This window comes from Alternaria alternata, assembly GCF_001642055.1.
Source record: "Alternaria alternata strain SRC1lrK2f unplaced genomic scaffold CC77scaffold_9, whole genome shotgun sequence".
Classification (NCBI taxonomy): domain Eukaryota; kingdom Fungi; phylum Ascomycota; class Dothideomycetes; order Pleosporales; family Pleosporaceae; genus Alternaria; species Alternaria alternata.
The window spans coordinates 130,963-155,186 of NW_017306198.1; the positions used below are offsets into that span (position 1 = coordinate 130,963).

Below are 24,224 nucleotides of genomic sequence, written 5' to 3' on the forward strand. Positions count from 1 at the left end.
CTTTTTTCCATCACCGTAGCTCATTAGTCTGGTACGCGCCAAGTTCAGCCATCGTTAACCGCATTCTCCATCAAGTCCATAATTTCAATGTTGGCGTAGCTACAGCCGAGTTGTGGCGTTCGAGAAGTGGTTTTGAAACTGTCGTTCGGATCGAAAGAAGGCTTGTGACAGGATTTGAGATAGGACTTGTAGTAGGACCGATAGTGCAGTTTGACTGTAGTGCACGGTACCATCTTGTATCGTCTGAAAGAGAGCGAAAGGAAGGAAATTCTGACGCATCGAAGAAGGGCCGCATTATGTAGTTGAGAGGTCTAAGAGCGTCCAACATGATGTATGCGAAACAAAATCGTATATAATGGTAGCTAGTAGGACAGTTAGGGAAACCAGGGAAGATTCCCTATACAACTTGCATCATGTGTCTGAATCATGAGAGACACTCGAGGCTCCGTGGAGCTGGAACGTAATGGGCAAACAAGAGGGGCTGAAGAACAATAGTAAGACATGGGGTGGCGGTTAAGAATCTTGGAAAGGGTTTCTTGTGGCAAGCGAGCCATGCATCTAGAGTCGTCAAGAAAAGATCCTACGTCTGAGCTTTGAGAAGACCGACAATCGAGAGGCAAAAATAATGAGAATCGGGAACCCAAATGAAGGACATGATTTACATTGTTCGGGCCGTACCTTGGTATTAAGTCACTTCCAATGGCATCCTCGACCTATTCGCCTCTGGACGCGACAGGCAATAGATCCTCTGACGCAGCTGTTGACCCTTCCAGGACCTTTCGAACCCAAAAGTAACACAGCCAATCAATACCCGATGTCGCACGTTGTAACGTCCTCTACGAAATGCTTCTCCCGATAACTCCTCGTCCACCAAAGATACCATGGCACAACATTCATCTTGATCTTATGCCCTAACCAAGGCGTGTCCTGCACCGTCTTGACAACACTTTGACTCTCATCGAAAGCAGTATCGATTCTTGCACGTCTTAGAGATTCATACGCGTCAAAAGCTTCCTTGACAGGTACGCCTTCGTCACGTTTCTCTTCGATCCATTTAGCCAAGCAGCGCGAGAACAAGACACCATCTTCGAAGACAATGCCTGTAGATTCACCTTGTGGAGGCATGGCGTGTGCGGAATCTCCAATCAACATAACACGGTCAGTAGCCCATTTGCCCCCTTTGGAAAGAGTGAACACCGGCCAGAGATATAGACCCTCTGCATCTTCAATCCAGTGTGCAATCTGTGGGTTCGCAGCACCTGAGTAGCGATCGAGCATTTCATCGCGGATCTTCTGCACATCTGCTCCTGCTGCTTTCCAGCCGTTTCGGTCAGCGATCTCGGGGACTTGCATCAGCGCGCCTACGTAGATGCTTTCTTGGGCTTGGTCGTGGAAGGACGTTAACATCATGCCGCGACGACCAAAGTTCATGCCGCTAACTTCGAAATGCGTAGGCTCATAGTCTTGACTGGAGTCCATCTTTCGCCGGGGTGCAAAGCCAAAGGCGTTGCATATGCCGCTGTACATTGCTTTCCGCTCGGGCTCGACGTGCTTGAGGCGGGTGACGCTGTGGATACCGTCACATCCGATAAGTATATCCGCCTTTGCGCTTCCTCCGTCTTCGAAGTCGATGCTCACACCAGTGTCGCTTTCGTTGATCTTGACCGTCTTCTTGCCGCATGTGAGCTTGATATTTGGATGTTTCTCAATGGCAGCAAGCACGCCTTTGAGCGCTTCTCCTCTCGTGATTCTCAGAGCGGTGAATGGAGGATCACCCAATCCCTTTCCGTCTGGTCCTCTGAATGAGCTTTCTGCTATCTTGACGTTGGTGTAGAGGTCGAAAACTTCGACTGCAAGACACTCTGCGCCATATTTTTTGGCGCGGATCTCATCAAGAGCCCCGAGATGTGAAAGCAGACGTAGGGCGTTGGGTGTGAGGTTTACAGCACCGCCGATTGTTGCAGGCTCTGGCCTGATCTCAAAGATGGTGATGTTTGGTGTGGACGAGGCAGGAGCAAACTTGGTTAGGGAAAGAGCGGTCGTTAGGCCGGCTATGCCGCCACCTAGGATGATGATATCCATCGGCTTTGGGAAAGCCATAGCAGAACGCGTTGGATATACTTTTGCTAATGTGTTATTGGAAGTACTAGATCGATGAAATGTACGGCTTCGGGTGGACTAGTCGATGGTTTGTCGCTAGAAAGCAGTTGAGGCTTGTGATAAGGTTCGAGCACAAAGAGCTTTAGATATACATGTTATATCGGAGCGGTGTCCAGACATCGGACTTAGATCCCATCTTCGTGTATCTGGGGATGCATGCCTTAGCGCTGACTGCATACGTGAGTGGTTGTTCCGGCATGTCGAGTTCTCGGTAAAGGGTTGGGGAACCGGTCAGGTAACATCATCAGTCTAGCACGCCCGAACGGCCCGGCAGCGTGCATTGAAATCCACACTTCGAGTTTGGTATATGCAGGGTTTCTGCTATCGGCATGGCAAGATCTCAGATAACAACACAGCCTGGGTACTACAATGTTGGTATTTCGCTACAGACCCAAAGCCACATGAACGCCGGTTCCTCATGCCTACTAACTTACAAGATATACATTGCGCGCCAACAAATTCCATGATGCATTCGAAAGACGTCTACTGCTTCTTCTGCGCGTTGGGGCCCATCTCCTTGCTAAAGGCAAAGTATGAAACCTCGAGACTGGTAAGGGCTCGGATGCCGACCAGAAGGATGAGAAACAAGGGGATGATGGCAGCGAAGCCCATGAAGAGTCCGGGTGTGAAGTACTGATACTTCTCGAAAAGACCACCTTCAGTCGAGTTTGCCCTCTTGGCATGCGAAGAAAGATCGCGCTTCAGCTCCATCTGCACAGACTCTGGGAAGGATGCGTCCATCTCGTATGTGTAGTGCTCGAGCGTCTCCTTGGCTTGCGCCTCGGTCTGAGGAGTGGTGATGTAGATTACGGTGTAGTCCTGGGACTTGGCGTCGTTGACGATGAAGTTCTCGAGCGTGGCATCTGCACTTGTTAGCCTTCAATCCATTGTCCAGGACGCATTGTTCCTACCATCAGACTGGAGCTGCTCGATGCGAAGCGCGTGTGAAGTCGATGGGTCTTTCAAAGTCTGCCTGGCGAACCATGTATCGTCGTCATTGAAGCCCTGTCCGCACTTGGAGACGAGATGTTGGGTGATGGCTGCGGCATCGACATTTCCGACAACATCTGGGATCGCGACAGTCGACTTGACTTGATCGTGGTGGCCAGCCATGTAGCGGCTCAGCTGTGGCGCGGCGCGGCCGTCTGCATAGTCGGCGGCGGAGACTCCCCTTTGCTCAACGACGACGTAGGACCTGGTGGGACAGTGTTCGAGGGCCTTGAGGACGTCGGCCGTGATTTCTGATGACTCGGCGATGACGGCGTCGTTGTTGGGGATTAGCAGGCTGCAGCTGTTAGCTTGGAGACGTCAGGATGCGCTGCTTGTTGGCATGCGTACTCGGCGGTGGAGAAGAGGAAGAAGGGCGACGTGTTGCGGAAGGCGAGGGCCGAGGGCAGCGCTGCCAGAGCGAGGGCGCCGACGAGTGTCTTGACCATGATGTGGGTGGAGATGTGCGTGGGCGAGGTCGATGGCCGATGGTGTCGTTCGCGATGTGAAGCTCCAACGCGGCGCCCATGACCGCCCGGAACTAGCCGCCGTCTCGATTGGCCGGACCCTGGGTATGACGCGCTGGCCCATGTAAATTCCCATGCAATGCCTAACAGTCACCCGGAGCAGCAATCATTTGTTTGCTCGCTCGCCCTCTGCACTGCGCCACTGCACTTGAGTGCCCGAGCCAACGTGCCGCTCTGCTTGCACATATGAGTCGAAATTGACTCATGACTGCGCCTGCGTATCCCGGAACCGTCTGTCTTAGTGTCTTTCCTCCGCCGCCTCTTCTTTCTCCAGTATAACTGCTCGCCACTGCAAAGCTTCTCGTCACAACACCACACCAGCCGCCTTCTCTTTACCAGTTCAACAGGCCGTACATTTACTAGAGCCCGTGATATCACTCTTTTCCTTTCACCCTAGGCGGCCCAAGGCCACATACCACAACCGTCATTCCAGCGCTCAAAATTACCGCAACCGAATCGCACACCATGTCGACTCCTACAGTTGCGCCACAACCACCCGCCGCGGGCCCATCTGATGTCTCAAGAGGAGCACGAAGACGGCGGCACCCACGGAATCGAGGTGGAAACGCAAATGCCGCCGCACAACCAGACCAGTCACAGCAAACGCAAGCGCAACCAGCACAACCGTCACAACCGTCACAGAGAGGTGGCGGACGCAGTGGCAGAGGACGAGGGCGAGGAGGCCAAACAGATAGTGCAAGACCCTCGCAATCGAACGCTGCCGCTCTCGAGTTTGTACCCTCGTCTGTACAAGAAGCAGCACACCGAGGAGGAAGAGGTGGGCGTGGGGGTGGGCGGGGTGGTAGAGGAAGAGGTGGCGCAGAGCGTTTCCCACAGCGTATGGCTGCTGGTGGTCGTCAATTTGGTGGGCAATTGACTGGAGAAGACGATGCAGCTTCAGCCATCTCAGAAGCCCAAGGAGGATTACAAGCAGATGCACCAACCTTTCAGCCTGGCCAACCCATCGCCCCTCGCAAGTCGCGACCACCACGTCAAAAGCAGCCGCAAGCCCCCAAATCGACCGCACCCGATATCGCCACTAGAACACACGAGGATATTGACAATGGACACTACGAATGCGCAATCTGTACTGAAGATGTCACAAGGCGCACCAAGGGTGTCTGGTCATGTAGGACGTGTTGGACTGTTTTTCATTTGGGGTGTATCAAGAAGTGGTCAACAAATGAAGGCTCGGCAGCAGCGCGACAACAGACGCAAGATGGAGAGACGCCTCCCCCGAGGCAGTGGCGCTGTCCCGGCTGCAATCTACCAAAGGACACCCTCCCCAAGAACTTCCACTGTTGGTGTGAGAAGGAACTCGATCCGCGATCAACGCCTGGTCTGCCACCTTTCTCATGTGGTCAGACATGTTCACGACCCCGAGTTCTCCCCAAGCCTTGCCCACACCCTTGTGGATCGACATGTCATGCCGGTCCTTGCCCGCCTTGCGGGTTGATGGGCCCCACACAGCACTGCTTCTGTAGCAAGAAGTCAGTCACCCGTCGTTGTATTGATACCGATTACGAGCAAGGTTGGAGCTGCGGTGATGTCTGCGGAGGGCTGATGCCTTGTGGAGAACATCGATGTGAACGTCCATGTCACGATGGCCCTTGTGGTGCCTGTGAGGTACGAGTGCCAGCGCGATGCTACTGTGGGCAGAGCCAGAAAGACATCTTGTGTCACGACCGAGCAGAAGCGAAGCAGAGCAGCCAATCTCATGTCGCTACTGATGGCAGTGCGACGGTAGAGACCTGGGTAGGATCGTTCCAGTGCCCTGATCTTTGCGGACGTTCTTTCGACTGCGGGAAACACACTTGCGAACTAGAATGCCACCCACAAGATACGAAAGCACCTCATTGCCCGAGATCTCCCGACGTAGTCACACGCTGCCCATGTGGTAAGACTGCCTTGCGCGACATGTCTAGCAAGCCACGAACGACATGCGAAGACCCGATACCGAATTGCGACAAACCTTGTGGCCAGACACTTGCATGTGGCCACAAATGTGAGCAGCTTTGCCATCAGGGCGAATGCCGGTCTTGCCTGAAAACCGTCGACATCTCCTGCAGATGCGGGCGCACTTCATCTAGAACCATATGCCATCAGGGAATAGACGAGCCTCCCCAGTGCAGGCGTGTCTGCAAAGTATCCTTGAACTGCGGCCGTCACGAGTGTGGCGAGCACTGCTGTGCTGGTGAGAAGAAAGCTGCCGAGCGCCAGTCAAATCGCCGCAAAGGTAGACCATTAGATTCAACTCCTCGGCAGCCTCGCGAGAACTTCGAAGCCGAGCATATATGTACTCGGAGCTGTGGCCGGCAACTGAAGTGCGGCAACCCCGAACATCGCTGCCAGGAACTCTGTCACAAGGGCCCTTGCGGTACATGTCGCGATGCTATCTTCGATGAGCTCAGCTGCCATTGCGGACGGACCGTTTTGCAACCTCCGTTACCATGTGGTACGAAGCCTCCGCCGTGTCGCTTCAAGTGCGAGCGACCCAAGGATTGCGGTCATCCTCAACTGGACCACAGCTGCCATCAAGACGACCAGCCATGCCCCAAGTGCGCTTTTCTGACAGCCAAGCCGTGTTTGTGTGGCAAGAGTGTTCTGAAGAATCAGCCATGTTGGCTGACTGAGGTACGCTGCGGTCAGGTCTGCGGACGTACGCTCAAATGTGGGACACACAAATGCCAGAAGCAATGCCACCGGCCTGGAGAATGTGAAGACCCCTGCACTCAAGCATGTGGCAAAGAGCTCAGTGTTTGTGGCCACCCGTGCCTGGCACCCTGCCATTTCCCTCAACCGTGCAAAGAAGAGAAGCCATGCCCACACAAGATCTTCGTTACCTGCGAATGCCAGAGAATCAAGCAAGAAGCCAAGTGCAATGCTTCGCGTAACGGCGACGGTAATCTGAAAAAGGTGCTCAAGTGCGACGAAGAATGTGCACGATTGGAGCGTAATCGCGTTCTGGCACTTGCGCTCAACGTTGATCCGGAGCACCAAAACGATCATATCCCATATTCAGATGCCACACTAAACATGTACCAGCAGAACGCCACTTGGGCTGTTACACAGGAGAAGCAACTTAGACTGTTTGCTGCCGACCCGGATCAGAAGCGTCTTCGCTTCAAACCAATGCCCCGTAACCTGCGCAAGTTTATTCACTACCTTGCTGAGGATTTCGGCATGGACTCCGAGAGCATGGATCCGGAGCCGCATCGACATGTTGCCATCTTCAAGACTCCAAAGTTCGTCATGGCGCCTATGCGGACACTCGCAGACTGCGCCAGAAGTCGTCAAATCCAACAGCGTCTTGCCCCTACGCCAGCGCCAGTAACGACTTCGGCCGCTCCCTTGCGTCCTAAGCCCAGTAACACTAACGGAGATCCCTACAACGCGTTCATTATCCTGAACCCTCGCTTTGCACTCACCATTGAAGAGCTCAACCCCATCATCAAGAGCGTACTTGCTACAACATCCTTCAGATGCGAACTAGAGGTTACTTTCCTCCCTAGCGAAGCAGTAGCATTGAAACCACCTCTAGCAGCTCGTCTGAGCATCCCAGAACATGACATGCAGAAAATGCTCGAGTCGATCCAGGCACCGCTAACTCAAGCTATCACGACGCAAGGTATCGGCAAAAACGTTCAGCTCGCACGTCTCGATTCTTCGCTCAATATCCTCCGTAAGGAATCTGACGTAGGTCCTGGCTCGGGTTGGAGTCAAGTCGCAGCCTCAAAGGGTGTTCCGCTTCGCCAGATCCAGAAGACTACAGGATTCGGTAACAAGGGTGGCTTTGCGGTCCTGAGCTTGAGCAGCAAGAAGAAGAAACAAAAAGAGCCTGTTGAGGAGGTTGCGGAAAATTGGGAGGAAGCTGAAGAGGAAGAGGAGCAGAAGGAGAAGGTTAGCGGGGCCAACAGTGCTGCAATGAGTGAAGACGAAGGGATATCGAAGAACACAGGAGAAGCTTCGGACAGTAAGGCAGCCAGCGGCGAGGACGAAGGTGCGCCAAATGGTGTCTCAGAAGCTTCGAGTAGCATGCCTGCTAGTGATGAGAACAGCGTCGCGCCGAAGGACGATGTTGCGCTCTCTACTAAGCCACTACTTGGACGCTGGTCAGAGCTGGATGACGAACTAGATTAGCTTTGATGTATGTGTACCATGGATATTGTTGAAAGACTTGACTATCAGAGAGCAGTTTGATATTGTTCGTTGGTTGCCAACAAATCCTGCCACGTGTTTTACATTATTTCAATCCTTCTCAGCTCTATCGGGTATGTAAGAGACGAAGTTGAACTCTTTTACATCGTCATATCAATTAACCGTGAACGCCAGCCCGTCAAGTGTGATTACAGGCCATATTTTGTCCTTTGTCTCAAGGAACAGACGCCTAACACATGCAACAACACAATTCCCATAAAAACTCCGTTCAGCCCTGCGGTGTAGGAGCTAACCAAGGACGCTCTAGAAGTTGTTCTGCTCCCTCTGCTGCCTCTCCGCCTCACCCTCGGACACAATCCTCTTGCCCAGCCACTCAGTCTGGAAGCTTTCGTTCAATTTGGACAAGTCCTGGATAACCAGTTTACAAGTAGCCATAACAGCTTCCTTGGGTGTAATGGTGCCATCGGTCTGGACGCGGAGTTCAAAGGTAGCGAAGAGTGGGTGGGGGACTTTGTACGCGGCGAACATGACGGCGGGGTTCTTGAGGAGACGCTGCGAGAGGAGGTTGCCGAGGGTGTGGTCTTCTTTGTTGAAGGTGAAGACGGCGGTGTTCGGGACGCCTGGTGCGCGTTAGTCTTGTGAGGGGCGGATGTGGGGAGATGTTGTATTATACTTACGGGTCTCTGCTTTCTCCTCAACCTTTTGCTGACCTTCGTCTAGCAGGAAGAGCTCGAATCTACATTCATCATCGTGGTCAGCTTTGTGCGATACATGGCGGTTGTTTTTTGAGCTGTCGCGCAGTCCACAATTTGGGTTTTGCTCGATGAGTTGTCCGATCTTTGGTGAGAAGGAAGACGTTGGGTTTCGACTCATCATGAGGTATATCCCGTTCGTTCCTTGTGAGGCTTTCGGGCTAGAGTAGTGACTCTCACGGTATCGCATACTTTTGAGGGCGCATATATATGGTGCAGCGGGTCTTTGTGATCAGGTGCCAGTGCCATGCGCTCATGCAAGTGTGTACCATCTTGTTGTTTTCACCCGCTTGTGATGAAAGGACAGAACAAACCGTTTGGGTACGCAATCGAGATCGCGGTGGCCTGGCATTGTGGACTGTGGACTGCGCGTACAGAGAACACCTTGCAAATAGAACGTGAGTTATGAAAGACAGGACATACCTGTCTGGCGCGTTCATGATGCCTGCTCTTTCTTTTCTGGATGCCTATCTACTCTTGCCTGCGTATATGAGAACACCTGCTGCGGTCGCAAGTGAGGAAGATGCGCGGCGGTTGTAGAAGGAAGTGATCAGAATCAAATAGCAAGAGAAGCAACGATTAGCGCAGTCCGATCGAGGCCGAGGGAGTCTGGAGTGGTTGTGATGGCGTGTGGTAGCCGCTGGGGAAGGCGTTGCGGAGGTGAGGGTGGACTTCCGCGCGCGCGACGTTCTTTGTGCCTTCACCCACCGCCTTCCACATTCGAAAGCCTCGCGTGGCTTAGTCACCGTAGGGTCCGCGCCCACAGCACCTTGTGTCAAGCGCGTCGATTGAATGAAATATCGTTCTCTACCAACTTGGTTTTGAAATTGTTGCATCCGGTCCTAAATCTAGCAAGAAAAATTTGGTTCTTCAGTACTTCGACTTACCTATACGGTACACAAGTCACGACGATAACATGAGATGAGGATGCGCTCCAAAGGTGTGGTGTTTGTATCTCGATGTTATGCTCGAGTTGCATGATATTCAGAAAGCTATAGCTAGTGTAGAAGTCCATCACCAAGACGTGGACGGGTGTCGCTCACAAGAGGCGACACAAAGAGTTTTTTCCCGTCGTACCAACCACTTCCCAGAGCGACTGTGAGAGCGCCGTTCAACGCCACAAACACCATGCTTCCTCATGGGGTGCGCCCACCGCATTGCAAAAAAGCCAGATTTCTCCCACGCTAGAAGGATACCGCTAAAGGAGGAACATTAAAATTATATACAAGGCAACAGTGTCAGAGCCTCACGGAGGCTCCCTTTCTGCCGATCAGAATTCCTAAGACCGGTTGATCTGCGCTTGCTGCATACCCGGACTTTGTTGCATCTGTGGATTCTGAGGCGTGGCGCTCCGACTAGGCGGTCGCGCGTTTAGTCCAGGACTACCGCCCTGTTGTCTTGCCATCAGCCGTTGTTGTTGGACCAGTTGGGCCTGATAATTCTGTACCGCGTTTGTTTGAGGAGCGTTGGCCATGCCCCCGTTCTGTTGGAAATATTGATTGTTCTGTATCTGTGGAGACGGAGATATGCCTGGGGATCCAGCTGCTGCGCTCATTGCCTGCGTACGTTGCTTAGCCAGGTAACGGGTGAGGTGGTCGGAGGCCTGTTTGGTAACCTGTTCTGGGGTCCATTCCGGATGCTGTACCTTTAACTGGTTCTGGAATGCCAGTAGCTGAGGCATGTGCCCGCTGGATAGCGGTCTTGAAGGAGTTTGCATGTTTCCGTTGCCCTGGTTCATTCGTGGAGATCCAGCAGCATTTGACATCCCTTTCATGGAATTGTTCATGTTTCCGTTCATGGCGCCGCCGTTCTGGTTGGGAACGGGTGCCATCATGTTTGCGTTAGGGATACCGTTCATGCCCATGCCCTGTGTAAGGTTGCTAGCCATGTTGATCTGTTGCTGTTGCAGCTGGAACTGATGTTGTTGGGTGGCGTTAAATTGGCCCCTTTGCATAGCCATGCGCATCTGATCTGGTGGGCCCATGCGCTGAGGGTTCTGCATGTTGCCTTGCATCTGTGCTTGGGGAACGCCCGGTGTGCCCATCGCCATGCCAGACATATTTCCGTTAGCGAAGTTGGCTTGCATTCCCTGTTGAGACTGGTGCGGTCGCGCTCCCATCGCGGAGCCGTTCTGTCCCTGTTGTAAAGGCGGATTAGCCATTTGTGGAGGAACGTTGTTGGTGCCTCCAGGTGTCCCGTTACGCTGCATCTGATTGACACCATTTGCCATTCCTGGTTGCGCCTGTAGTTGGGCCTGCTGCCGTGCCACCATTTGTTGCTGTCTCAAGTCAGAAATGAACGAATGGTTCAATTGTCCATCACTTACCCTTGCCATCATCTCCTGCGCAATGTGCCTCTGCTTGAGCTTCTCTTCGCGTTCCCACTTGAGACGGCTGAATTCTTGCGGCGTGTGGACATTGTTCTTGGGTGGCGCAGGCTCATGGGCTTTCCGAAGCGCAGCAGCCTTCTGAGATTCCGCTTGCTTGTGGGCAGCAGACTCGCGTTTCCTAGCCAGTTTGCGCATACCATCAATAATGGCGAGATGACGGTTTTCTCTCCTTCTCTCCACCCGTATCGGCGTGGTTGTAGGTCTTCTACGCGGTTGACCTGGAGTCTGGCCTTGTTGCTGCTGCTGTTGCTGTTGAGCTTGAAACTGGGCAAATACAGTCTTGTTGGCCTGCTCCAGTCGGCTCTGGTAGGTCCGGAAGTACTGTGTTTTGGACATCTCGGCGGGAAGACCTTCCAATTGTACCCAGCGCTCGAAGCATTCCCATGGCGTTCGTCGACCTGACCCAGATACAAACATCGAAGGTAACGACAGTTGCTGTGAAACAAGAGACCAGTTGAAGGTATACTCTTTCACCAACGCCCGTAGCTTTTGGTCCTCTTCCCATAACCACTGAGAAGGCGTGCGATTCTCGAAGAAGGCGATCGTGGGCATGTTGAATTCTGTAGGTGGTCTGAATTGATGGGCTGCTTGTAGTCGGTCGCGGACATGCTTGTTTTCGGCGTTGAATAGGGCAACATTGGTCATCTCTGGTGGCAAGTCGTTGCGACAGAATAATCGACGACCAGGTGTGGATGGCATTGAATGCTCGGCAGACGTACCAGATCGACTAGGTGGCGAAGACGGCTCATCTTCGGAGTCGTAGTCGTACCTGCTACGCTTCTTAGGCGGACCTCGTATCTGAGAGACGAGCTTTCCTGTAACGAACTTGGACACGGGGAGGATTGGTGGCTCCGATAGAGAGAAGGGGCTGGTGTCGCTAGAGCCTTCGAACATCGGGTCGTAAAGAGGCAGTTCTCGGAACATGGTATCACTGGCTGGTGTGCGATCGATCTTCATGACGACGTCGTTGAATCCAAGAGAGAACAGACCTATAGGAGGTGTGGCATTAACGGGAGTAAGGACATCGTCCTCATCACCGTATGACTCACTTTCGGTCTCATGCGTGCTAGAATGGACGAGATCTGGCGTGGGAGCGTCGTTCATATCCTCATCGCTGCTTACACGTCTGGCACCCTTCGGAATATAGGTGTTGACCCGTAATGCTGCTTGCTCTTCAGACGTACTGCTTACGTACTCGGCACACCATTCTGCAAAGGTAGCAGCGAGAGCCTTTTTCCATTTCCTCTCCTCTTTGAAGTCCGTCTGCATCCATTTCATTTCAAGGAGTACTTGATCCTGATGGGTAAATGGACGCTCGGGTTCGACTGCCTTTTGGAGTTGCCGTAAAGACCAGCGGTTAGCATTTTGCAACTGGTACACTCTCTTCAGGATCTTGTAGTCTTGGTGCTCCCGAATCATAGCAAGCGTGCCAGCGGTCGATACTGTCTTCCTTGCAGATGCCACAAGTTCCTGCAAAGGCACGGACCTAGGTGGGTGGTGAGCCTGATACTTGAAGAGGCCTTCCAGATAATCTCGACTAGAGTCTTCCGAAGCACCTTGAAGCGAAGCATAGTCTTCATTGTAGGATTGCAGAGCTTTCGATGCCTTGGTCGGTGTCTTCTTAGCGAATACGACGGTCGAGATCTCTTGAGATTTCCGACGAGCAGTTCGCGGTCGTGGAGGACTAGTAGATGCCGAGAGGTTGCTTGAGCGAGGAGTTAGCATGGTCTTGGGAGCCGCCTTCTCGGCGATGATCTCAGAGACAGACTTCTGTCGGATTGCGCCAGAAGCAACACGGGTGGTCATTCGCTCGGGATTGGGCATTGAAGGTTGCGGTGAGGTCGTGGACTGTGCATCCAGGGAGGGTACGTCGCGCATTTCGATATCAGTATCAGCAGGGGGGGTTGGGTGGTCGGCAGTAGGAGATGTACGTTGTTGGTTAATGGCTTGGTCGGCGTTATCGCGATCCATGGTTGGAGGCTCCGCAGCAACTGTGGTTGGCGTTGGTAACGAGTCAACCGCAACATCATGACCAGTCTTTATCCCAACAGCATCATCCCCTTCTGTTTTTGTCCCAGGTGGAGCATCATCCACACCCTCCGTCAAGGAATGTGCATCTCCGGCAGGCTGTGACTCGCTTAGGCGACTCTTCCCGTCGCGAGCTAAACGTATTGCCTGTTCGTCCTCGATCTGTTTCTCGATATCGGGTGTAGGGGAGTCTTCTTCTCTTACTCGGGCGTTTTCCCTCGCCTCCTTCATTCGCTTCTGTAAGGCACGCTCGTGGTCATCCTTTACTTGCTGCGCGGCGGGGTCAAGGACATCGTCGTTTGGCAATGGTACATTGTTGCGCTCTCTGTAAGTCTCGGAGTCAGGACTAGTATCAGGCGAATGGTGTTGCGCATGTGGTGTCGCTTGAGAGTAAGGCCCGACGGTTGACGATGGGGAGGAAACATCGACGGACGCGTTCGTAGGTGGAATGGTAAGTCGTTCCTCTTCTCTTCGCTCTTTCTCTGCAGCCTTGTCCAACTTCTGTTCCGTCTCCTGCAGCCTAGCCTCTTGAACCTCTTTTGGTGGTAGATGCACGACCTTTGATGGCTTTGGTTTGACATCCGTCGTGTCTTCCATCGCAGCAGCGTTCGTGTCTTCAGTAGTTGGCGATGCAATAGCACTAGGGTCAACCGTAGATGTGTCGGCGGGGAGGTCATCCTGGCTTCCTACAGCCTGAACTGCAGGGGCTGCTTCAAACGGAGTCTGGTTAGCTACCTCGTCTTCCACCGTAGGGGATGCAGCACGCGAGGCATCCTTGACGCTAGGGGTGACATGAATGGTATCACTTTGCAGTGATGGTTCGACGGACGGTAAGGTTTGCGTCGCAACAGACGGCGAAGCAGAGGCGACGCGAAGTTGATCCTCGAGGCTTGGGGTGCCGACAACTGGGGATGGTGACGACTTGATGAAGGACTTGGTTGCGTTCTGGAATGGCAGGGTGGCAGGGAGTGGTGGCTGATGGTCAGTAACGGCCACTGGGAAGGGCAGTGTTGCATCGTTGAAGCGTCGACCTCTGTAGACGCGACCGTGTTAGTGGAACGAACGACGACGACAACAACACCAACACTGGGAGTGGATATGTCTGCAGTGTCTGGGCGCGGTGTATCTTACTGTGAGATGTCATTTTCGTCAAGAAAACGACGTTCGTCCTCGTCAGGTTCGCCATAGACGAAGTCGTCTGCCCTTGGCTGGTGGCCGTTCAGAGCGGCATTGCAGCAGCCCGTGACCTTCCAGAGTGCCCGGAGATGGCGCTCCAATGTTGCGGATGTGAGTCTGGGGACATATCATTAGCACCACCACAACGCGTCAACAAAACAAAACGAGCGATTTTTCCGTGTCGCATGGCTGCATTTAGTCGAACTGATCGATCAAACTGCAAACGCGATGGATAGTCGTCGACTTTGACTTACGCGGCTTCATTTGTCTTCTCCTGGCGTAAGGTTTCCCGTAAACTGTCGAGGGACATATGAAGACCGACGAACGGTGGCCGACATCCGTTATCCACGAGTGCCGCCGTTGTGATGAATTATGGGGGATGTTGGACGCGTTCGTTGATGGAAATGTGTTTTGCGATATGCTGAACTGATGGGCGGGACTTGCGAGAACGTGAGGGAAGGGCTGCGCACGCCGCATACAGGGATGGCCGTGATAAGCCCTGCCTAGTCTGGGTTCATTGGGCCAACATTGGGGACTAGCTCCACCCGGCCTAGTCCTGCCGTCTGCATCAAAAACTTCTGGATCTCCAAAGACGCGACAACTGAATAAAACAACAGCCAATCGTCAGAATGCCACCAAAGAGGAAGAGAGAAGCCGCCGAGAGCGCCGCAAAGGCAAAGGCGCTGAAAAGCACAAAGGAAGCAGTTGCCTCAACCCCAAAGCAGCCGGCAACCAAGGAAAATGCGATCCGCAAGAGCAAGGAAGCTGCAGCCAACGGGAAGATGGACGTGAGTATGAGCAAACTTCAAATCGATTCCACAACAGAAGTCGAAGATGCCGTTCCCGATGTCACGACTGTCCAAGTCATAACTGGCTCCTACGAGAGGGTTCTACATGGATTCGCAGCTGCTCTTCCCAGCAGTCTCTTCACTGGACAAGACGATGCATCGACACCTGAGGCAGACAGGTCAAAAGTGGATTTTACCGACACATTCCTTTTCAACGCCCATGCGTCTTCCATCCGCTGCCTTGCTCTGTCTCCTCTTTCAAATGAGACATCTAAAATCACACTGGCCACAGGCAGCACTGACGAGCGCATCAACCTGTATTCCATCTCAACAGCACCACCTGTCGCCTCCAAGCTCAGACCAAAGCTGCCTTCTCTACATGGCGGCTCCATCACCGAGAACCCCAAGAACAAGGAACTCGGCTCATTACTTCATCATTCATCAAATATCACAGCCCTCTACTTCCCCACGAGGGCAAAGCTTCTAAGCTCCGCAGAAGACAGCACAATCGCTATCACAAGAACGCGCGATTGGACCGCACTTTCAACCATCAAAGCACCGATACCGAAACCTCAGGGCCGACCAAGCGGAGACACAGCCGGACCCGGCGAAGTGCCTTCTGGAATCAATGATTTCGCCGTGCACCCCAGCATGAAGCTTATGCTCAGCGTAGGCAAGGGCGAAAAGTGTATGCGGCTCTGGAACCTCGTAACGGGAAAGAAAGCCGGCGTGTTAAACTTTGACCGCAACATCCTGGCCGCAGTAGGCGAAGGGCGCTTTGCGTCCGGCGAGGGCAGGAGGGTAATCTGGGATAAGGAAGGCGAAGAATTTGCAGTGGGCTTTGAACGCGGTATCGTTGTTTTCAACATTGAATCCAAGCCAAAAGCAAAGATTGCACCAACCCCGAGGACAAAAATCCATCAAATGCACTACTTGCCGTCGGAGTCGCATCAGGCCACGCTACTAGTGTCCACAGAAGATGGCCGCGTACTTCTCTACGATACAGCCACCACAATACCAACCGAAACATCAGAAAAGAACAAGGACGATGTGCCAGCTGCCAGATTAGTCGCTCAAATTGGTGGCCCAGCTGCAGGCATGACGAATCGTGTCAAGGACTTCGAAATCGTATCTCTCTCGCAAACAAGCTTCCTTATCGTCACTGGTAGCAGCGACGGCACAGTGCGCTTTTGGTTCTTGAGTACGGATGAACTGAAGAGTGACGATGCGGGCAAGGCAAAGGGCTTCACTGCAGTTCAGGTTGGCAAACTGCTTGGGTCGTATTCCACAGGCACCAGAATCACATGCTTGAAGGCTTTCTCCATGACTGGCAAGCCTGATGCAGAGGAGGAGGAGGAGGTCATCGAGAAGGATGGAAGTGCGTCGAGTAGTGAAGATGATAGCGAGTAGAACACAGTTGCAGTTGTAGCATTAATGATACCACCCTGTTCTTGCGACTTGATCATATCGTATCAATCTGAGTAATGCGGTAAACTTTCATATTCATGTTCCATCTTGTCCTTCAATCCACCATCCACCATCCATATACCTCCCTCCTTTCTACAGGTTCATAGTAACAGTCATACTGTTACTATGTACTAACAGCACAGGTGGCAACCCCTGACATAACACCTCCAGGTCACTAATATACTTGACACTCTCAGCCTCACTCTCGCACGTGCCCTCCATTGGACTGGGTAGCGTCGTAAACACTACAGCCGTATCCTCGGAATGCTGGCGTATGAGCTCGTTCAAGATAAGATGTTGAGCGCGACAAGGCAGGTCGTTGAAGGAAAGAGGAATAGCTTGTTGGGCGGGGAAACCAGATGCTGGGGAAGCGGTACCGGTGTCAGTGGGCCCAAGGTTTGATGATGACGCAGCGGCCGAGTGGGGACTAGATGTGGCTGGCGTGTTGTCTGCAGCGAGCTGGGTGGGTTCGCCGGAGGTCATGATGGGGTCTTGTTTGTCAGCTGTGCTGGGCTTGGGCGTGTCGACAAATGTTATTGACGGGCCAGTTGTTTCTTCTGAGGAGATCGCCGTCCGGGGAGTCGGGTTTGACGTGAATTTTGGTAGAGATTGCCGGCGTATCGGAGATGGTTTGACAAAGGATTTCGCAGAGCGTTGCGAGGATGAACTGGCTACACTCTGAGATTTGGATTGCTTTCTAGCACGCAACACGGCCGTATCAGAGGCGGCGGCGTCTGGATGCGGCCTGAGTGGTGTTACAGAATGTGTGGTTGGCCTATCATCTTTTTGCGAATTACTGTCTTTGCGCGAGCTCTTCCACATGGTTTTGCGAAGATCTAGCTGCCTGGTGAAGAAAGAGCTACTTGGTGCCGTCTTTCGTCTTCTTGGAGACATCCTCTGCCCGTTGTGATCGCTCTCATCACTCGATGCATCCAGATCGTATTCGTCAAAGTTGCTGCCGCTGACGACAGCCTCACTATCTGACGCCATTGCTTCGTCATCGGCATCATCCTCCCCTCTGCCGGCTGAAGATGGCTGAGTGTCGCTATCGCTATCATCCAGTAGCTCGACAGGTATTCTTTGGCTTTGTATTTTGATTCTCGTCCCATCGCCAAGATTGCTGACCGACGTCCTACTTTTGGCCTTACGTAGCATCTTCCGTAGTGCTGAGAAGCGCTTTGGATTTGTCTCTTGCCTGCCATGTTGAAATGAGGCGATAGGCCAGTTGGTGACAGCTTCAAGGATGTCAACAGTCTGTGCTAATTCCTGACTAGCGCTCATGCTTTCGGGTTGACGCAGACGTTTGATGTCTTGCCACCAGCGCTCGTCTTCCAGCGAATAGTCGATATCACGACCAGTCTGGTCAAGTTCACCATCGTCTCTTCCGTTGATAATGACTTCGTACATGCTCAAGTCACCAGATGATAACCAGAAGACATGTACTTCAGCCTCTAAATTCGAGTGTAGAAAGTCAGTACATGTCTCAAATGCAATTCGTATAGGAAGACTTACCAATGCGCAGGTTACGTAGCAGTGTCGTGACGCGATCGCGCTCTTCTTCTACATCCGTTTCATACTCAACAAAGACGCAGACTCTCAACTTGTACATGCGTTTCCAAGAAGGCACCGTATGTAAGATACATCCGAGCTGGAGAATCAGCGTGTACGTGTCGAAATTAGTTGTCAGCACATTTTTGCGAACTGGTTCGTCGCCAGCGGTAGCGATCTCAGCTGACATCTGTATCGGCCACAGATCAATGTACTTCTTTGAGGGATCCTCGATCTCGATATCGCTGAGACCCATGAAACTGAATGCTTTTTGTTTTGCGGTAGGCTTTGCAGGTGGCACTTCGAGTTCTTGAAAACCCTTGCCTATAGCGACGTTTGCCTGCAACCGCAGAATCAGATCTTCGATTACGGTCACGTAGCTGCGTATGGCAACTGCACTCTCCGGCTTCATGGCGTCTGTAGGAAGCATACTGTGAGTATTTCCTGTGACGCGTCGCCTGGCTGCTGCTTGAATCGCTTTTCGGGAGACAGGATGATTTGCAGCCTTGCTAGACGGGCGTGATGGCTGCGGCGAAGGTATGCCAATTGAAGGCTGCGCTTGCCTCAGCTCAGGTAAATTGTAGAAGCCCATGACAACTATGTTTGGTCGCATTCCACCCAGTCCTGCACCGAGTACGAGATTGCGAGCGCCCCACTCTACAGAAGGAGATATAGCGATGTTTACAAACGCTTTGATCCTGGAAAAGTCTATGTATTTCGTCCAAGATTGTTGCTGTCGTCTAGCCTCTGGCACAGCTTCACCAAAGTCGTTAGAGACAATGACATGCCCGAGGACAAAAAGGCCTCCCTTTTTCAACGAATTGCAAAATTGAATCAGCTTGTACTGTCGCCGCGGGTCATTGACAAGAAGCAGGATCTGGGGTCTCCAGAACTTGACATGCTCTTGGCGTAGGCGCAGCAGGTATTTTCGCACCTGGTGATAGATGAGACCTTGACTGACATCACCCCATGGCTTAGGAGGTGTGGTATAGTGAATCAGCAGGAAGATGATCATAAGCAGAGCTACACAGCCAGATGCATAGAAGCCGTCGACGAAGAACATGGTCGCTCCGCATGCGACAGTCCCAATCAAAGCTGTGGGCCAATTGAAATAGTGAAATGAGGGCCGGAAGTTCGGAGCAGATCCGATCTTGAGTAAGAAACAGGCCAAGTTGGTGACTAGAAACGTCATGAGATACGTCATTGTAATGAACGAAGCGATTTGGTTGATATCGGCAAACATTGTGATTTGGGCAATGATGAAAGTGATGATGATGGCGTAGATCGGCTCGTCCGATTTCTTTGTTCCCTGACCAAAGAGAGAAAGTCCCGGGATCAAATGGTCGCGAGCAAGAGCCTGGAGAAGTTTGGCGGAGCCAATAACACCCATGAGCACCGAGAACAGTGATGTTGCCATCTCGCCAGCAAGTACGACCGCGCCGGAGATGTTGGTCAGCTGGATGACATTTGTGTTGTTGTAGAAGGTTTCGCGTGCTATCGATGCCGCCATCGCAAATATGACGAGTGTGTACAGGATGAAGGTTAGACCTATACCATATAGTGTCCCCTTTGGAATGGCTTTGCTTGGATGTTTGAGATCCCCACTCATGCTTGCGCCGGCAAGAATGCCTCCTGTGGCTGGGAAAAGAATACCAAAAAGATCTTGGAAATTTTCGCGGTGATGACCAACACTTCCAGCGGCGCCTCGCGTGAAGTGTGGTAGCAAGTTTTGACGGAAAGTGTCCATGCTGAGGCCTGTGAACACAATTTCCTCCTTCGGATTTGTGAAAGGAGGCCTAACAACAGCTGAAAGAGGGATGCTGATCGTTGCAACTAGCAGAACAAGGAGCAGACCATTGCTGCAACGGGCAAAGAGTCCGCTTCCAGCAAGACAGATCAGTGTGCAAACTGCTAGAACTAAGGTGGCCCAAAGGAACTGCCACCAATAGCTTTGGGGGAGCCATTCTGCCATGTCACCTCCGTGGCTGCCGAAGTTTTCGATGAGACAGTCGATGAGACCAACAGCGTTTAGGGAGGTATTAAATACTGAGCCAAGATAGTAGACGATACCTATCGATCCACCGAACTCAGGTCCCAAGCTTCTGGAAATGAGATAATATGCTGCATCCTGTGTTAGTTCAGACAAAAAGAAAGTGTCCAGAGTTGAACTTACCGCCACCCCCTCTAACTGTGCCGTTTGTAGCAACAGCAGAGATACTCAATGTCGTCAGGAGATTGATGGCATAGGCCGCTAACAGCATGCCCATCATACCGATTAAGCCAGCTTGACCAAGGAGGAAGCCAAATCGTAGAAACATTAGAATAGATAAGACGTTGAGAGTCACGGGCACGAAGACTCCAGCAAAGGTGCCTAGTTTGTCGGTACCTCCAACGGGTCTGGGGAAAGCACCAGGCCTTGGTTTGGCAGTTTCGCTGACTGCATGTCGTTTGCTGTCATTACTGTGATCCTTCCGCAAGATGGATCGCGAAGTGTGAAGGAAGCTTGAGAACCAGCTGCTCATACCCTCTCGAGTGTTTCCTGTCTCTTCAGTGCCATCCAGGATGTTGGCATTATCTGGATGCTGGCGTCCACTGCCTGGCAGAAGTGGTGTTTCCTCATCGGGTGGCGGTGAATGCTGTACGAAGGAGCGCCTGTGCAACCGTTCACTATCATCTCGTGCTGTGCGGGTTGCAAAGTTGGAGCGTGTTCTCGGCAGGGTGAGCCTGGCCGTCTGGTTCGCATCCGCATCGGTCATGGTCTCGGCATCTGCAAACCTGGTTCAATGTTCCTGGCACGAGGTGTCACTGCGGTTCCGGTATAGCCGTACACACGGGATGCGCCAGCTGGTTGTGGATGTTGGTTTGTGAGAGCGAGACATGGACAGGACAGCTGGGAGAAGTGACAAGGAAACAGTACCGAGGAGCGATGACGCTGCACACACATCGCCAACATGAACTCGTCTGCTATGCTTCACTTTAGCGGCTTAGCGCTCGCTTCACAGGGAAAGATGCAGGGCTTAAAACGGCGTGACATGGTCATCCCGCGCGTGGGGCGCCACATCTCTCCGGCGAATCGACGAATGACCTCAACCTCTCGGCACAGGCCTCGAAGCAGCCCGTCCCAGCTTTCGTTGCTTCTTCTGCGCGTCTTCCTCTTGTTGCTATACATATCGCGTAGCATCTCGAAGCCTCGCGGTATGCATCTACTGACGCTGCCATCTACACAACCCCTATAGCTTATTTTCGTCCCTAAGAATCCTGTCGCGACGTTAGACGCAGATAGCCGAAGCTCGCGTTTCTTATCACAGAGCTCAACAGCACACGCAGCCCAACATGCCGGGTGAGCGTTCGGCATCCACGAATCCACAGGCGGTGCCGTCGTCGCGAGATTCTGGAGGAAGCTCTCCGTCACAGTCTGTTCGCGCAGGCTCTATCGCGCGACTGGGCTCGCCCATTCCTTCCCTACCCAGCGGTACACCTGCCGTACGCCAAATACCCACACCTTCCCAAACAGCCAACTCGTCGTCGATACAGACTCCTCTGCCCGGACGCGCAGATCCACAATCGTCGCTGCCCGGCCCATCCGAGTCAAACCTCTCTTCGGCTTTGAAAGAGTCTCTGGGCAATTCACCCCCACGATTCGGCCCACCTCCAATCCGCCCGCTCTCACCCGCCCAAGAGGCGCCTCCTCGTGTCCCACCTAGTGATTACGGTTCCTTTGATGGCCGAGGTCGCTCTCCAGTACCTTATGAAGATGCCGAGATCGTGCGCCGACATCTGGTAGGTCACTATGCCTCACCAAGCAGATCAAATCGCGGACACATAGGCGAGGATGACGCCCAGTCAACCGGAATGAGGCCCGAAGAAGACGAAGAGCAGTTCTCGAGCTTGCAGCTTCAAGGAGGTGACATCACGCGGCAGATTTACAGATGGAGTGAGCAGCAACAAGCTGAAGAACAGGGAAAGTTGCAGCGTAGCAAGAGCTTCCATGGATCTCGGCGCAAGCCTGAGGACGAGGCACTAGACATTGATTCCATCCGGCAGCCAGGCGGCTTCAGACGAAACTACCTGCGTCGGGCGGCCGATAGTCCCTCGCCTGGTCCGGGCCCATCTGGATACGGAACAGTTCGCCAGCCGCGCCAGCCGCCTCAAGTCTTTACGAGCAATTTCCTCGAGTTTCTGACTCTGTACGGCCACTTCGCTGGTGAGTCTCTTGAAGAAGACGATGAGGTCCTGGGCCCAGACGAATACTTCTCCTCTGATGCACTCGATTCCGGTGCACAAAGCGAGGATGAAGACCGCGAGTATGGCGAGTCGAGCGCACTGCTCACTCCTGGAAAACGGAGGAAGCGTAAGGCGAAGAAGACAGGCACCGGCAGCCCTACAGGTGCAGCCATGCTGCTCCTCAAATCCTTCGTTGGCACGGGTGTCTTATTCCTTCCTAGAGCCTTCCTCAACGGCGGTATGGCCTTTTCGAACCTGGTCCTTCTTGCTGTGGCAGGACTCTCCTATGCCTGTTTCGTCTTGCTTGTTTCCACCCGCCTCGTGGTGGAGCACTCATTTGGTGACATGGGCTTCCATCTCTATGGAAACTGGATGCGCAACATGATCAACTCCTCTCTTGTCGTCTCGCAAATAGGCTTCTCATCCGCCTATATTGTCTTCGTTTCTGAGAATCTGCAAGCTTTTGTTCTCGCAGTGTCCAACTGCAAGACCTTCATCGACATCAAGTACATGATTATGATGCAGATGGTCATCTTCTTGCCGTTGTCGCTCTATCGCAACATCAACAACATTCAGAAGCTCGCATTGGTAGCAGATCTCTTCATTCTCATGGGTCTTGTATATCTGTACTACTATGACCTCTTCACCATCGTCGACCAGGGCGGCATTTCCGATATCGTCAATTTCAACGCCAAGGATTGGACTCTCTTCATTGGCACTGCCATCTTCACTTTCGAAGGTATTGGTCTTATCATCCCCATCCAGACGGGCATGAAGGATCCAAAGAAGTTCCCCAAGGTCTTGGGAGGTGTCATGATCATCATCACTGTCATCTTCCTCAGCGCTGGTGCCCTGTCCTACGCGGCGTTTGGATCCAAAACCAAGACTGTGGTACTTCTCAACATGCCTCAGGATAACAAATTCGTCAATGGTGTCCAGTTCATTTACTCACTCGCCATCTTGCTATCCACTCCGCTGCAGATCTACCCTGCAATCGAGATCACTAGCCAGCAGCTGTTTAGCAGGACAGGCAAGTACAATCCGTACGTCAAGTGGAAGAAAAACTTCTTCCGCTTCTTCGTGGTCTTGGTGTGCGCCTGTCTTGCCTGGGCCGGTGCGGGCGATCTGGACAAGTTTGTCAGTTTAGTAGGCAGCTTTGCCTGTATTCCGCTGGTCTTCATCTATCCTGTAAGAATCTCCCCCGCTTCTTGTCAACTCACTGCTAACGAAATTCAGCCTTTGCTTCACTACCGTGCTGTCGCACGAACAACAACTGCACGTGTGCTGGACGTAACACTCTGCATTATCGGTGCAGTTGGCATGGTGTATACAACAACTCTCACTATCCAAAGCTGGATCCACGGTGGTGGTCCTAAAGCGCCTGGCTACTGCGACGGTCGGTAGTCGATGTCTCCTACTCGCAAATTGACTCATCTCTTGTTTCGCATTCCATATAGCATTTTAGCGATGTACATAAGCATCAATCTTTGGGTGTACCTCGTCATAGAAGTGGCGCTACGCAGGCTGGGGTTTAGGGTGTACTTGGAAAGCGATCTATCACACGCGCATATCCGGATGAATAGAAGCGACGAGGCTCAGGTCTATCCGTTGTATCAATGTAGAACCAGACTAGTCTCTTCTTTGCTTTTCGACCGCAGCTGCAGCGTGACATAGTTGTGAGTACATGACATGTGCTGTGTTATCGTGTTGTATGCATCCGTCTGGCATCAAGACGGCGGATAGCATCTGAAACGGCGTAGGGCGAATAGTGTCAATATTTCTCCGAAGATGCAGCGGATACCTAGCTGGTGACCAGGGCTCAGATACGAGGCGATTCAATACTCGCGCAAAACATTTGGCGAGTAGGATACGAGAGATGTACATGCAGGGCGCGGAAACACCGGAATCAGGAATCGGCACAAATGCAACGGCATAACTGGTGTCAAGGCGTGCATGTGCGGCTGATGCTCGTATACGCCACTTGTGGTGGTGGGGTTTCAGATGCCGTCTGTTGTGGGAT

The 24,224-nt window shown here is 52.7% G+C and overlaps 8 protein-coding genes across 8 annotated transcripts; 3 read left to right on the top strand and 5 right to left on the bottom strand.

Annotated features, from left to right (window-relative positions):
* Positions 1 to 804: 804 nt before the first annotated feature.
* On the bottom strand, positions 805 to 2,082 carry CC77DRAFT_1030628 (FAD/NAD(P)-binding domain-containing protein; the record flags this gene model as incomplete). Its single annotated transcript, XM_018526601.1, has 1 exon — positions 805 to 2,082. The coding sequence occupies one exon, from the start codon at positions 2,080 to 2,082 to the stop codon at positions 805 to 807; it is 1,278 nt and encodes a 425-aa protein (XP_018386403.1).
* A 435-nt stretch (positions 2,083 to 2,517) lies between these two features.
* On the bottom strand, positions 2,518 to 3,809 carry CC77DRAFT_1019786 (BIG1-domain-containing protein). The gene is made up of 3 exons (XM_018524907.1): positions 3,499 to 3,809; positions 3,072 to 3,445; positions 2,518 to 3,023 (listed from the first exon to the last, which is right to left on the bottom strand). The coding sequence occupies exons 1-3, from the start codon at positions 3,594 to 3,596 to the stop codon at positions 2,644 to 2,646; spliced, it is 852 nt and encodes a 283-aa protein (XP_018386404.1). The 5' UTR covers positions 3,597 to 3,809; the 3' UTR covers positions 2,518 to 2,643.
* Positions 3,810 to 4,476: 667 nt separating this feature from the next.
* CC77DRAFT_1019788 (hypothetical protein) lies at positions 4,477 to 7,896 on the top strand. The gene has a single exon (XM_018524908.1). It carries the CDS (start codon positions 4,515 to 4,517, stop codon positions 7,812 to 7,814), a length of 3,300 nt encoding a protein of 1,099 aa, XP_018386405.1. The 5' UTR covers positions 4,477 to 4,514; the 3' UTR covers positions 7,815 to 7,896.
* On the bottom strand, positions 7,857 to 9,092 carry CC77DRAFT_1019790 (RBP11-like subunits of RNA polymerase). The gene is made up of 2 exons (XM_018524909.1): positions 8,510 to 9,092; positions 7,857 to 8,452 (listed from the first exon to the last, which is right to left on the bottom strand). Exons 1-2 carry the CDS (start codon positions 8,772 to 8,774, stop codon positions 8,136 to 8,138), a joined length of 582 nt encoding a protein of 193 aa, XP_018386406.1. The 5' UTR covers positions 8,775 to 9,092; the 3' UTR covers positions 7,857 to 8,135.
* Positions 9,093 to 9,651: 559 nt separating this feature from the next.
* CC77DRAFT_1019792 (hypothetical protein) lies at positions 9,652 to 14,632 on the bottom strand. The gene is made up of 4 exons (XM_018524910.1): positions 14,432 to 14,632; positions 14,133 to 14,294; positions 10,911 to 14,034; positions 9,652 to 10,862 (listed from the first exon to the last, which is right to left on the bottom strand). The coding sequence occupies exons 1-4, from the start codon at positions 14,485 to 14,487 to the stop codon at positions 9,864 to 9,866; spliced, it is 4,341 nt and encodes a 1,446-aa protein (XP_018386407.1). The 5' UTR covers positions 14,488 to 14,632; the 3' UTR covers positions 9,652 to 9,863.
* CC77DRAFT_1019793 (60S ribosome biogenesis protein Mak11) lies at positions 14,466 to 16,430 on the top strand. The gene has a single exon (XM_018524911.1). It carries the CDS (start codon positions 14,807 to 14,809, stop codon positions 16,373 to 16,375), a length of 1,569 nt encoding a protein of 522 aa, XP_018386408.1. The 5' UTR covers positions 14,466 to 14,806; the 3' UTR covers positions 16,376 to 16,430.
* On the bottom strand, positions 16,382 to 20,970 carry CC77DRAFT_1019794 (hypothetical protein). The gene is made up of 3 exons (XM_018524912.1): positions 20,154 to 20,970; positions 17,957 to 20,101; positions 16,382 to 17,904 (listed from the first exon to the last, which is right to left on the bottom strand). Exons 1-3 carry the CDS (start codon positions 20,734 to 20,736, stop codon positions 16,526 to 16,528), a joined length of 4,107 nt encoding a protein of 1,368 aa, XP_018386409.1. The 5' UTR covers positions 20,737 to 20,970; the 3' UTR covers positions 16,382 to 16,525.
* An 87-nt stretch (positions 20,971 to 21,057) lies between these two features.
* On the top strand, positions 21,058 to 23,859 carry CC77DRAFT_1019795 (hypothetical protein). The gene is made up of 2 exons (XM_018524913.1): positions 21,058 to 23,392; positions 23,441 to 23,859. The coding sequence occupies exons 1-2, from the start codon at positions 21,314 to 21,316 to the stop codon at positions 23,606 to 23,608; spliced, it is 2,247 nt and encodes a 748-aa protein (XP_018386410.1). The 5' UTR covers positions 21,058 to 21,313; the 3' UTR covers positions 23,609 to 23,859.
* The last annotated feature ends 365 nt before the right edge of the window (positions 23,860 to 24,224 follow it).